This window comes from Salmo salar, chromosome 01 (genome assembly GCF_965601325.2).
Source record: "Salmo salar chromosome 01, fSalSal1, whole genome shotgun sequence".
NCBI lineage: Eukaryota > Metazoa > Chordata > Actinopteri > Salmoniformes > Salmonidae > Salmo > Salmo salar.
In genome coordinates this window covers 111,931,656-111,948,170 of record NC_138291.1, presented here as the reverse complement: position 1 = coordinate 111,948,170, position 16,515 = coordinate 111,931,656, and the positions used below count along the sequence as shown (strand labels likewise).

The 16,515-nt window shown below is 36.8% G+C and overlaps 1 protein-coding gene across 2 annotated transcripts in view; it reads right to left on the bottom strand.

Moving 5' to 3' along the window:
* The window catches only part of LOC106613836 (A disintegrin and metalloproteinase with thrombospondin motifs 14), a 464,750-nt gene that overhangs the window by 351,203 nt on the left and 97,032 nt on the right, over window positions 1–16,515 (bottom strand). For both annotated transcript variants that reach the window (XM_082978765.1, XM_082978764.1), the window contains exon 14: window positions 15,971–16,094. In XM_082978765.1, coding sequence (XP_082834891.1) covers window positions 15,971–16,094 — 124 coding nt within the window. The remainder of the gene's footprint in view (window positions 1–15,970; window positions 16,095–16,515) is intronic.

The window sequence follows — 16,515 nt, the reverse complement described above, 5'->3', positions numbered from 1 at the left end:
GACAATATGAAACATCTTCAGCATGTCTACAGGACAACACAACAAGACAATATGAAACATCTTCAGCATGTCTACAGGACAACAAGACAATATGAAACATATTCAGCATGTCTATAGGACAACAAGACAATATGAAACATCTTCAGCATGTCTATAGGACAACAAGACAACATGAAACATCTTCAGCATGTCTATAGGACAACACAAAAGGACAATATGAAACATCTTCAGCATGTCTATAGGACAACAAGACAATATGAAACATCTTCAGCATGTCTACAGGAAAACACAACAAGACAATATGAAACATCTTCAGCATGTCTACAGGAAAACACAAGACAATATGAAACATCTTCAGCATGTCTTCAGGAAAACACAACAAGACAATATGAAACATCTTCAGCATGTCTATAGGACAACAAGACAATATGAAACATCTTCAGCATGTCTACAGGACAACAAGACAATATGAAACATCTTCAGCATGTCTACAGGACAACAAGACAATATGAAACATCTTCAACATGTCTACAGGACAACACAACAAAACAATTTGAAACATCTTCAGCATGTCTATAGGACAACACAACAAGACAATATGAAACATCTTCAGCATGTCTATAGGACAACAAGACAATATGAAACATCTTCAGCATGTCTATAGGACAACAAGACAATATTAAACATCTTCAGCATGTCTACAGGACAACACAACAAGACAATATGAAACATTTTCAGCATGTCTATAGGACAACACAACAAGACAATATGAAACATCTTCAGCATGTCTATAGGACAACAAGACAATATGAAACATCTTCAGCATGTCTACAGGACAACAAGACAATATGAAACATCTTCAGCATGTCTACAGGACAACAAGACAATATGAAACATCTTCAACATGTCTACAGGACAACACAACAAAACAATTTGAAACATCTTCAGCATGTCTATAGGACAACACAACAAGACAATATGAAACATCTTCAGCATGTCTATAGGACAACAAGACAATATGAAACATCTTCAGCATGTCTACAGGACAACACAACAGGACAATATGAAACATCTTCAGCATGTCTATAGGACAACACAACAAGACAATATGAAACATCTTCAGCATGTCTACAGGACAACAAGACAATATGAAACATCTTCAGTATGTCTACAGGACAACAAGACAATATGAAACATCTTCAGCATGACTACAGGACAACAAGACAATATGAAACATCTTCAGCATGTCTATAGGACAACACAACAAGACAATATGAAACATCTTCAGCATGTCTACAGGACAACAAGACAATATGAAACATCTTCAGCATGTCTATAGGACAACAAGACAATATGAAACATCTTCAGCATGTCTACAGGACAACACAAAAAGAAAATATGAAACATCTTCAGCATGTCTATAGGACAACACAACAAGACAATATGAAACATCTTCAGCATGTCTATAGGACAACAAGACAAAATGAAACAGCTTCAGCATGTCTATAGGACAACACAACAAGACAATACGAAACATATTCAGCATGTCTACAGGACAACAAGACAATATGAAACATCTTCAGCATGTCTACAGGACAACACAACAAGACAATATGAAACAGCTTCAGCATGTCTACAGGACAACAAGAGAATATGAAACATCTTCAGCATGTCTATAGGACAACACAACAAGACAATATGAAACATCTTCAGCATGTCTACAGGACAACAAGACAATATGAAACATATCCAGCATGTCTACAGGACAACAAGACAATATGAAACATCTTCAGCATGTCTACAGGACAACACAACAAGACAATATGAAACATCTTCAGCATGTCTACAGGACAACAAGACAATATGAAACATATTCAGCATGTCTATAGGACAACAAGACAATATGAAACATCTTCAGCATGTCTATAGGACAACAAGACAACATGAAACATCTTCAGCATGTCTATAGGACAACACAAAAGGACAATATGAAACATCTTCAGCATGTCTATAGGACAACAAGACAATATGAAACATCTTCAGCATGTCTACAGGAAAACACAACAAGACAATATGAAACATCTTCAGCATGTCTACAGGAAAACACAAGACAATATGAAACATCTTCAGCATGTCTTCAGGAAAACACAACAAGACAATATGAAACATCTTCAGCATGTCTATAGGACAACAAGACAATATGAAACATCTTCAGCATGTCTACAGGACAACAAGACAATATGAAACATCTTCAGCATGTCTACAGGACAACAAGACAATATGAAACATCTTCAACATGTCTACAGGACAACACAACAAAACAATTTGAAACATCTTCAGCATGTCTATAGGACAACACAACAAGACAATATGAAACATCTTCAGCATGTCTATAGGACAACAAGACAATATGAAACATCTTCAGCATGTCTATAGGACAACAAGACAATATGAAACATCTTCAGCATGTCTACAGGACAACACAACAAGACAATATGAAACATCTTCAGCATGTCTATAGGACAACACAACAAGACAATATGAAACATCTTCAGCATGTCTATAGGACAACAAGACAATATGAAACATCTTCAGCATGTCTACAGGACAACAAGACAATATGAAACATCTTCAGCATGTCTACAGGACAACAAGACAATATGAAACATCTTCAACATGTCTACAGGACAACACAACAAAACAATTTGAAACATCTTCAGCATGTCTATAGGACAACACAACAAGACAATATGAAACATCTTCAGCATGTCTATAGGACAACAAGACAATATGAAACATCTTCAGCATGTCTACAGGACAACACAACAGGACAATATGAAACATCTTCAGCATGTCTATAGGACAACACAACAAGACAATATGAAACATCTTCAGCATGTCTACAGGACAACAAGACAATATGAAACATCTTCAGTATGTCTACAGGACAACAAGACAATATGAAACATCTTCAGCATGACTACAGGACAACAAGACAATATGAAACATCTTCAGCATGTCTATAGGACAACACAACAAGACAATATGAAACATCTTCAGCATGTCTACAGGACAACAAGACAATATGAAACATCTTCAGCATGTCTATAGGACAACAAGACAATATGAAACATCTTCAGCATGTCTACAGGACAACACAACAAGAAAATATGAAACATCTTCAGCATGTCTATAGGACAACACAACAAGACAATATGAAACATCTTCAGCATGTCTATAGGACAACAAGACAAAATGAAACAGCTTCAGCATGTCTATAGGACAACACAACAAGACAATACGAAACATATTCAGCATGTCTACAGGACAACAAGACAATATGAAACATCTTCAGCATGTCTACAGGACAACACAACAAGAAAATATGAAACATCTTCAGCATGTCTACAGGACAACAAGAGAATATGAAACATCTTCAGCATGTCTATAGGACAACACAACAAGACAATATGAAACATCTTCAGCATGTCTACAGGACAACAAGACAATATGAAACATATTCAGCATGTCTATAGGACAACAAGACAATATGAAACATCTTCAGCATGTCTACAGGACAACACAACAAGACAATATGAAACATCTTCAGCATGTCTACAGGACAACAAGACAATATGAAACATATTCAGCATGTCTATAGGACAACAAGACAATATGAAACATCTTCAGCATGTCTATAGGACAACAAGACAACATGAAACATCTTCAGCATGTCTATAGGACAACACAACAAGACAATATGAAACATCTTCAGCATGTCTATAGGACAACAAGACAATATGAAACATCTTCAGCATGTCTACAGGAAAACACAACAAGACAATATGAAACATCTTCAGCATGTCTACAGGAATACACAACAAGACAATATGAAACATCTTCAGCATGTCTACAGGACAACACAACAAGACAATATGAAACATCTTCAGCATGTCTATAGGACAACAAGACAATATGAAACATCTTCAGCATGTCTACAGGACAACAAGACAATATGAAACATCTTCAGCATGTCTACAGGACAACACAACAAGACAATATGAAACATCTTCAGCATGTCTACAGGACAACAAGACAATATGAAACATATTCAGCATGTCTATAGGACAACAAGACAATATGAAACATCTTCAGCATGTCTATAGGACAACAAGACAACATGAAACATCTTCAGCATGTCTACAGGACAACACGACAATATGAAACATCTTCAGCATGTCAATAGGACAACACAACAAGACAATATGAAACATCTTCAGCATGTCTACAGGACAACAAGACAATATGAAACATCTTCAGCATGTCTACAGGACAACACAACAAGACAATATGAAACATCTTCAGCATGTCTATAGGACAACAAGACAATATGAAACATCTTCAGCATGTCTACAGGAAAACACAACAAGACAATATGAAACATCTTCAGCATGTCTACAGGAATACACAACAAGACAATATGAAACATCTTCAGCATGTCTTCAGGAAAACACAACAAGACAATATGAAACATCTTCAGCATGTCTATAGGACAACAAGACAATATGAAACATCTTCAGCATGTCTACAGGACAACAAGACAATATGAAACATCTTCAGCATGTCTACAGGACAACAATACAATATGAAACATCTTCAACATGTCTACAGGACAACACAACAAAACAATTTGAAACATCTTGAGCATGTCTATAGGACAACACAACAAGACAATATGAAACATCTTCAGCATGTCTATAGGACAACAAGACAATATGAAACATCTTCAGCATGTCTATAGGACAACAAGACAATATGAAACATCTTCAGCATGTCTACAGGACAACACAACAAGACAATATGAAACATCTTCAGCATGTCTATAGGACAACACAACAAGACAATATGAAACATATTCAGCATGTCTACAGGACAACAAGACAATATGAAACATCTTCAGCATGTCTACAGGACAACAAGACAATATAAAACATCTTCAGCATGTCTATAGGACAACAAGACAACATGAAACATCTTCAGCATGTCTATAGGACAACACAACAAGACAATATGAAACATCTTCAGCATGTCTACAGGACAACAAGACAATATGAAACATCTTCAGCATGTCTACAGGAAAACACAACAAGACAATATGAAACATCTTCAGCATGTCTACAGGAAAACACAACAAGACAATATGAAACATCTTCAGCATGTCTACAGGACAACACAACAAGACAATATGAAACATCTTCAGCATGTCTATAGGACAACAAGACAATATGAAACATCTTCAGCATGTCTACAGGACAACAAGACAATATGAAACATCTTCAGCATGTCTACAGGACAACAAGACAATATGAAACATCTTCAACATGTCTACAGGACAACACAACAAAACAATTTGAAACATCTTCAGCATGTCTATAGGACAACACAACAAGACAATATGAAACATCTTCAGCATGTCTATAGGACAACAAGACAATATGAAACATCTTCAGCATGTCTACAGGACAACACAACAAGACAATATGAAACATATTCAGCATGTCTACAGGACAACAAGACAATATGAAACATCTTCAGCATGTCTACAGGACAACAAGACAATATAAAACATCTTCAGCATGTCTATAGGACAACAAGACAACATGAAACATCTTCAGCATGTCTATAGGACAACACAACAAGACAATATGAAACATCTTCAGCATGTCTACAGGACAACAAGACAATATGAAACATCTTCAGCATGTCTACAGGAAAACACAACAAGACAATATGAAACATCTTCAGCATGTCTACAGGAAAACACAACAAGACAATATGAAACATCTTCAGCATGTCTACAGGACAACACAACAAGACAATATGAAACATCTTCAGCATGTCTATAGGACAACAAGACAATATGAAACATCTTCAGCATGTCTACAGGACAACAAGACAATATGAAACATCTTCAGCATGTCTACAGGACAACAAGACAATATGAAACATCTTCAACATGTCTACAGGACAACACAACAAAACAATTTGAAACATCTTCAGCATGTCTATAGGACAACACAACAAGACAATATGAAACATATTCAGCATGTCTACAGGACAACAAGACAATATGAAACATCTTCAGCATGTCTACAGGACAACAAGACAATATAAAACATCTTCAGCATGTCTATAGGACAACAAGACAACATGAAACATCTTCAGCATGTCTATAGGACAACACAACAAGACAATATGAAACATCTTCAGCATGTCTACAGGACAACAAGACAATATGAAACATCTTCAGCATGTCTACAGGACAACACAACAAGACAATATGAAACATCTTCAGCATGTCTACAGGATACACAACAAGAGAATATGAAACATCTTCAGCATGTCTACAGGACAACACAACAAGACAATATGAAACATCTTCAGCATGTCTACAGGACAACAAGACAATATGAAACATATCCAGCATGTCTACAGGACAACAAGACAATATGAAACATCTTCAGCATGTCTACAGGACAACACAACAAGACAATATGAAACATCTTCAGCATGTCTACAGGACAACAAGACAATATGAAACATATTCAGCATGTCTATAGGACAACAAGACAATATGAAACATCTTCAGCATGTCTATAGGACAACAAGACAACATGAAACATCTTCAGCATGTCTATAGGACAACACAACAAGACAATATGAAACATCTTCAGCATGTCTATAGGACAACAAGACAATATGAAACATCTTCAGCATGTCTACAGGAAAACACAACAAGACAATATGAAACATCTTCAGCATGTCTACAGGAATACACAACAAGACAATATGAAACATCTTCAGCATGTCTACAGGACAACACAACAAGACAATATGAAACATCTTCAGCATGTCTATAGGACAACAAGACAATATGAAACATCTTCAGCATGTCTACAGGACAACAAGACAATATGAAACATCTTCAGCATGTCTACAGGACAACACAACAAGACAATATGAAACATCTTCAGCATGTCTACAGGACAACAAGACAATATGAAACATATTCAGCATGTCTATAGGACAACAAGACAATATGAAACATCTTCAGCATGTCTATAGGACAACAAGACAACATGAAACATCTTCAGCATGTCTACAGGACAACACGACAATATGAAACATCTTCAGCATGTCAATAGGACAACACAACAAGACAATATGAAACATCTTCAGCATGTCTACAGGACAACAAGACAATATGAAACATCTTCAGCATGTCTACAGGACAACACAACAAGACAATATGAAACATCTTCAGCATGTCTATAGGACAACAAGACAATATGAAACATCTTCAGCATGTCTACAGGAAAACACAACAAGACAATATGAAACATCTTCAGCATGTCTACAGGAATACACAACAAGACAATATGAAACATCTTCAGCATGTCTTCAGGAAAACACAACAAGACAATATGAAACATCTTCAGCATGTCTATAGGACAACAAGACAATATGAAACATCTTCAGCATGTCTACAGGACAACAAGACAATATGAAACATCTTCAGCATGTCTACAGGACAACAATACAATATGAAACATCTTCAACATGTCTACAGGACAACACAACAAAACAATTTGAAACATCTTGAGCATGTCTATAGGACAACACAACAAGACAATATGAAACATCTTCAGCATGTCTATAGGACAACAAGACAATATGAAACATCTTCAGCATGTCTATAGGACAACAAGACAATATGAAACATCTTCAGCATGTCTACAGGACAACACAACAAGACAATATGAAACATCTTCAGCATGTCTATAGGACAACACAACAAGACAATATGAAACATATTCAGCATGTCTACAGGACAACAAGACAATATGAAACATCTTCAGCATGTCTACAGGACAACAAGACAATATAAAACATCTTCAGCATGTCTATAGGACAACAAGACAACATGAAACATCTTCAGCATGTCTATAGGACAACACAACAAGACAATATGAAACATCTTCAGCATGTCTACAGGACAACAAGACAATATGAAACATCTTCAGCATGTCTACAGGAAAACACAACAAGACAATATGAAACATCTTCAGCATGTCTACAGGAAAACACAACAAGACAATATGAAACATCTTCAGCATGTCTACAGGACAACACAACAAGACAATATGAAACATCTTCAGCATGTCTATAGGACAACAAGACAATATGAAACATCTTCAGCATGTCTACAGGACAACAAGACAATATGAAACATCTTCAGCATGTCTACAGGACAACAAGACAATATGAAACATCTTCAACATGTCTACAGGACAACACAACAAAACAATTTGAAACATCTTCAGCATGTCTATAGGACAACACAACAAGACAATATGAAACATCTTCAGCATGTCTATAGGACAACAAGACAATATGAAACATCTTCAGCATGTCTACAGGACAACACAACAAGACAATATGAAACATATTCAGCATGTCTACAGGACAACAAGACAATATGAAACATCTTCAGCATGTCTACAGGACAACAAGACAATATAAAACATCTTCAGCATGTCTATAGGACAACAAGACAACATGAAACATCTTCAGCATGTCTATAGGACAACACAACAAGACAATATGAAACATCTTCAGCATGTCTACAGGACAACAAGACAATATGAAACATCTTCAGCATGTCTACAGGAAAACACAACAAGACAATATGAAACATCTTCAGCATGTCTACAGGAAAACACAACAAGACAATATGAAACATCTTCAGCATGTCTACAGGACAACACAACAAGACAATATGAAACATCTTCAGCATGTCTATAGGACAACAAGACAATATGAAACATCTTCAGCATGTCTACAGGACAACAAGACAATATGAAACATCTTCAGCATGTCTACAGGACAACAAGACAATATGAAACATCTTCAACATGTCTACAGGACAACACAACAAAACAATTTGAAACATCTTCAGCATGTCTATAGGACAACACAACAAGACAATATGAAACATATTCAGCATGTCTACAGGACAACAAGACAATATGAAACATCTTCAGCATGTCTACAGGACAACAAGACAATATAAAACATCTTCAGCATGTCTATAGGACAACAAGACAACATGAAACATCTTCAGCATGTCTATAGGACAACACAACAAGACAATATGAAACATCTTCAGCATGTCTACAGGACAACAAGACAATATGAAACATCTTCAGCATGTCTACAGGAAAACACAACAAGACAATATGAAACATCTTCAGCATGTCTACAGGAAAACACAACAAGACAATATGAAACATCTTCAGCATGTCTACAGGACAACACAACAAGACAATATGAAACATCTTCAGCATGTCTATAGGACAACAAGACAATATGAAACATCTTCAGCATGTCTACAGGACAACAAGACAATATGAAACATCTTCAGCATGTCTACAGGACAACAAGACAATATGAAACATCTTCAACATGTCTACAGGACAACACAACAAAACAATTTGAAACATCTTCAGCATGTCTATAGGACAACACAACAAGACAATATGAAACATCTTCAGCATGTCTATAGGACAACAAGACAATATGAAACATCTTCAGCATGTCTACAGGACAACAAGACAATATGAAACATCTTCAGCATGTCTACAGGACAACAATACAATATGAAACATCTTCAACATGTCTACAGGACAACACAACAAAACAATTTGAAACATCTTGAGCATGTCTATAGGACAACACAACAAGACAATATGAAACATCTTCAGCATGTCTATAGGACAACAAGACAATATGAAACATCTTCAGCATGTCTATAGGACAACAAGACAATATGAAACATCTTCAGCATGTCTACAGGACAACACAACAAGACAATATGAAACATCTTCAGCATGTCTATAGGACAACACAACAAGACAATATGAAACATATTCAGCATGTCTACAGGACAACAAGACAATATGAAACATCTTCAGCATGTCTACAGGACAACAAGACAATATAAAACATCTTCAGCATGTCTATAGGACAACAAGACAACATGAAACATCTTCAGCATGTCTATAGGACAACACAACAAGACAATATGAAACATCTTCAGCATGTCTACAGGACAACAAGACAATATGAAACATCTTCAGCATGTCTACAGGAAAACACAACAAGACAATATGAAACATCTTCAGCATGTCTACAGGAAAACACAACAAGACAATATGAAACATCTTCAGCATGTCTACAGGACAACACAACAAGACAATATGAAACATCTTCAGCATGTCTATAGGACAACAAGACAATATGAAACATCTTCAGCATGTCTACAGGACAACAAGACAATATGAAACATCTTCAGCATGTCTACAGGACAACAAGACAATATGAAACATCTTCAACATGTCTACAGGACAACACAACAAAACAATTTGAAACATCTTCAGCATGTCTATAGGACAACACAACAAGACAATATGAAACATCTTCAGCATGTCTATAGGACAACAAGACAATATGAAACATCTTCAGCATGTCTACAGGACAACACAACAAGACAATATGAAACATATTCAGCATGTCTACAGGACAACAAGACAATATGAAACATCTTCAGCATGTCTACAGGACAACAAGACAATATAAAACATCTTCAGCATGTCTATAGGACAACAAGACAACATGAAACATCTTCAGCATGTCTATAGGACAACACAACAAGACAATATGAAACATCTTCAGCATGTCTACAGGACAACAAGACAATATGAAACATCTTCAGCATGTCTACAGGAAAACACAACAAGACAATATGAAACATCTTCAGCATGTCTACAGGAAAACACAACAAGACAATATGAAACATCTTCAGCATGTCTACAGGACAACACAACAAGACAATATGAAACATCTTCAGCATGTCTATAGGACAACAAGACAATATGAAACATCTTCAGCATGTCTACAGGACAACAAGACAATATGAAACATCTTCAGCATGTCTACAGGACAACAAGACAATATGAAACATCTTCAACATGTCTACAGGACAACACAACAAAACAATTTGAAACATCTTCAGCATGTCTATAGGACAACACAACAAGACAATATGAAACATATTCAGCATGTCTACAGGACAACAAGACAATATGAAACATCTTCAGCATGTCTACAGGACAACAAGACAATATAAAACATCTTCAGCATGTCTATAGGACAACAAGACAACATGAAACATCTTCAGCATGTCTATAGGACAACACAACAAGACAATATGAAACATCTTCAGCATGTCTACAGGACAACAAGACAATATGAAACATCTTCAGCATGTCTACAGGAAAACACAACAAGACAATATGAAACATCTTCAGCATGTCTACAGGAAAACACAACAAGACAATATGAAACATCTTCAGCATGTCTACAGGACAACACAACAAGACAATATGAAACATCTTCAGCATGTCTATAGGACAACAAGACAATATGAAACATCTTCAGCATGTCTACAGGACAACAAGACAATATGAAACATCTTCAGCATGTCTACAGGACAACAAGACAATATGAAACATCTTCAACATGTCTACAGGACAACACAACAAAACAATTTGAAACATCTTCAGCATGTCTATAGGACAACACAACAAGACAATATGAAACATCTTCAGCATGTCTATAGGACAACAAGACAATATGAAACATCTTCAGCATGTCTACAGGACAACACAACAAGACAATATGAAACATATTCAGCATGTCTACAGGACAACAAGACAATATGAAACATCTTCAGCATGTCTACAGGACAACAAGACAATATAAAACATCTTCAGCATGTCTATAGGACAACAAGACAACATGAAACATCTTCAGCATGTCTATAGGACAACACAACAAGACAATATGAAACATCTTCAGCATGTCTACAGGACAACAAGACAATATGAAACATCTTCAGCATGTCTACAGGACAACACAACAAGACAATATGAAACATCTTCAGCATGTCTACAGGAAACACAACAAGACAATATGAAACATCTTCAGCATGTCTATAGGACAACACAACAAGACAATATGAAACATCTTCAGCATGTCTATAGGACAACAAGACAATATGAAACATCTTCAGCATGTCTACAGGACAACAAGACAATATGAAACATCTTCAGCATGTCTACAGGACAACAAGACAATATGAAACATCTTCAACATGTCTACAGGACAACACAACAAAACAATTTGAAACATCTTCAGCATGTCTATAGGACAACACAACAAGACAATATGAAACATCTTCAGCATGTCTATAGGACAACAAGACAATATGAAACATCTTCAGCATGTCTACAGGACAACACAACAAGACAATATGAAACATCTTCAGCATGTCTATAGGACAACACAACAAGACAATATGAAACATCTTCAGCATGTCTACAGGACAACAAGACAATATGAAACATCTTCAGCATGTCTACAGGACAACAAGACAATATGAAACATCTTCAGCATGACTACAGGACAACAAGACAATATGAAACATCTTCAGCATGTCTATAGGACAACACAACAAGACAATATGAAACATCTTCAGCATGTCTACAGGACAACAAGACAATATGAAACATCTTCAGCATGTCTATAGGACAACAAGACAATATGAAACATCTTCAGCATGTCTACAGGACAACACAACAAGACAATATGAAACATCTTCAGCATGTCTATAGGACAACAAGACAATATGAAACATCTTCAGCATGTCTACAGGACAACAAGACAATATGAAACATCTTCAGCATGTCTACAGGACAACAAGACAATATGAAACATCTTCAACATGTCTACAGGACAACACAACAAAACAATTTGAAACATCTTCAGCATGTCTATAGGACAACACAACAAGACAATATGAAACATCTTCAGCATGTCTATAGGACAACAAGACAATATGAAACATCTTCAGCATGTCTACAGGACAACACAACAAGACAATATGAAACATCTTCAGCATGTCTATAGGACAACACAACAAGACAATATGAAACATCTTCAGCATGTCTACAGGACAACAAGACAATATGAAACATCTTCAGCATGTCTACAGGACAACAAGACAATATGAAACATCTTCAGCATGACTACAGGACAACAAGACAATATGAAACATCTTCAGCATGTCTATAGGACAACACAACAAGACAATATGAAACATCTTCAGCATGTCTACAGGACAACAAGACAATATGAAACATCTTCAGCATGTCTATAGGACAACAAGACAATATGAAACATCTTCAGCATGTCTACAGGACAGCACAACAAGACAATATGAAACATCTTCAGCATGTCTATAGGACAACACAACAAGACAATATGAAACACCTTCAGCATGTCTACAGGACAACAAGACAATATGAAAAATCTTCAGCATGTCTACAGGACAACAGAACAAGACAATATGAAACATCTTTAGCATGTCTACAGGACAACACAACAAGACAATATGAAACATCTTCAGCATGTCTATAGGACCACAAGACAATATGAAACATCTTCAGCATGTCTATAGGACAACAAGACAATATGAAACATCTTCATCATGTCTATAGGACAACACAGCAAGACAATATGAATCATATTCAGCATGTCTACAGGACAACAAGACAATATGAAACAACTTCAGCATGTCTACAGGACAACAAGACAATATGAAACATCTTCAGCATGTCTACAGGAAAACACAACAAGACAATATGAAACATATTCAGCATGTCTACAGGACAACACAACAAGACAATATGAAACATCTTCAGCATGTCTATAGGACAACAAGACAATATGAAACATCTTCAGCATGTCTACAGGACAACAAGACAATATGAAACATCTTCAGCATGTCTATAGGACAACAAGACAATATGAAACATCTACAGGATGTCTACAGGACAACACAACAAGACAATATGAAACATCTTCAGCATGTCTATAGGACAACAAGACAATATGAAACATCTTCAGCATGTCTACAGGACAACAAGACAATATGAAACATCTTCAGCATGTCTATAGGACAACAAGACAATATGAAACATCTTCAGCATGTCTACAGGACAACACAACAAGACAATATGAAACATATTCAGCATGTCTATAGGACAACACAACAAGACAATATGAAACATCTTCAGCATGTCTATAGGACAACAAGACAATATGAAACATCTTCAGCATGTCTATAGGACAACACAACAAGACAATATGAAACATCTTCAGCATGTCTACAGGACAACAAGACAATATGAAACATCTTCAGCATGTCTACAGGACAACACAACAAGACAATATGAAACATCTTCAGCATGTCTACAGGACAACACAACAAGACAATATGAAACATCTTCAGCATGTCTATAGGACAACAAGACAATATGAAACATCTTCAGCATGTCTATAGGACAACAAGACAATATGAAACATCTTCAGCATGTCTATAGGACAACACAACAAGACAATATGAAACATTTTCAGCATGTCTACAGGACAACAAGACAATATGAAACATCTTCAGCATGTCTACAGGAGAACACAACAAGACAATATGAAACATCTTCAGCATGTCTATAGGACAACACAACAAGACAATATGAAACATCTTCAGCATGTCTACAGGACAACACAACAAGACAATATGAAACATCTTCAGTATGTCTACAGGACACAAGACAATATGAAACATCTTCAGCATGTCTATAGGACAACACAACAAGACAATATGAAACAGCTTCAGCATGTCTACAGGAAAACACAACAAGACAATATGAAACATCTTCAGTATGTCTAAAGGACAACAAGACAATATGAAACATCTTCAGTATGTCTACAGGACAACAAGACAATATGAAACATCTTCAGCATGTCTATAGGACAACACAACAAGACAATATGAAACATCTTCAGTATGTCTACAGGACAACACAACAAGACAATATGAAACATCTTCAGTATGTCTACAGGACAACAAGACAATATGAAACATCTTCAGCATGTCTATAGGACAACACAACAAGACAATATGAAACATCTTCAGCATGTCTATAGGACAACACAACAAGACAATATGAAACATCTTCAGCATGTCTACAGGACAACACAACAAGACAACCGGTTGGTCAGGAAGTTAATCCAATGAGCCACAGAATAACAACAGACCAGGGAGGATGTCTATCATAGGTTTCAGAGTAGCAGTGCTGATCTAGGATCAGGTCCCCCCTATCCATGTAACCTTATTAATTGTTATCTAAAAGACCATAGTCCTACTCTGAGACCAATGATACAGACAACCCCAGGCCTACTAGTGACTCTAACAGAGGAGAAACGTGTCGTGTCTAATTATACAGTTGTGTGTGAACCAGTGATAGCAGTGTTTTGTGTTTACGGCTGTCGCTGGGTGAATACAGGGTAACTAAAATAGTGTAGTGTGTTGTGAATTCCCCTGCCGGGGACTCTTATCAAGAGTCACCGACTGGGAATTCATAACACAGTGCGAAACACATCACACTCTTAGAAAAAAGGGTTCCAAAAGGGTTCTTCAACTGTCCCCATAGGAGAAACCCTTTTTGGTTCCAGGTAGAACCCTTTTTGATTCCAGGTAGAACTCTTTTGGATTCCATGTAGAACCCTGTGTGGAAAGGGTTCTACACGGAACTCAAAAGGGTTCTACCCACAGGAACAGCCAAAGAACCCTTTTAGCATATTTTTTTCTAAGAATGTAGGAGAGGATTTTAGGGATTTCAAGCTGTAATATTTCTCAACATCAAGTATTGATTGATAGTCAAATGAAATAACACATAATGTTCTGAACAGAACTGTGGTTTCACCCTGGTGACTGCCCAATGTTTACCTGTTTTCTTTGGCATCTTGGTGAGGGTCAGTTTGACAGTGCGACAGTGGGAGTTGTCCCCACCACAGACTCCACACTTGTCTTCTTGTTTGTACGAGCCAACCTCTTTGTCGCAGCCCACATGCTGGGAGAGAGAAGGGCACAGTCAGTCAATCAACCAAGGGGAGGCTCCATCTAGGCTGTCTGACTTTTACACTGACAGAGATTAGGCTGGGGGAGGCTCAGTCTAGGCTGTCTGACTTTTACACTGACAGAGATTAGGCTGGGGGAGGCTCAGTCTAGGCTGTCTGACTTTTACACTGACAGAGATTAGGCTGGGGGAGGCTCAGTCTAGGCTGTCTGACTTTTACACTGACTGAGATTAGGCTGGGGGAGGCTCAGTCTAGGCTGTCTGACTTTTACACTGACTGAGATTAGGCTGGGGGAGGCTCAGTCTAGGCTGTCTGACTTGCAGTGGAACACTACTCTCCAGACTTCTGCTATAGAAGTGATTGGTAAGGGAGACATAACATATGTTGAATCTGGTCCTCAATCTACAAACGTTT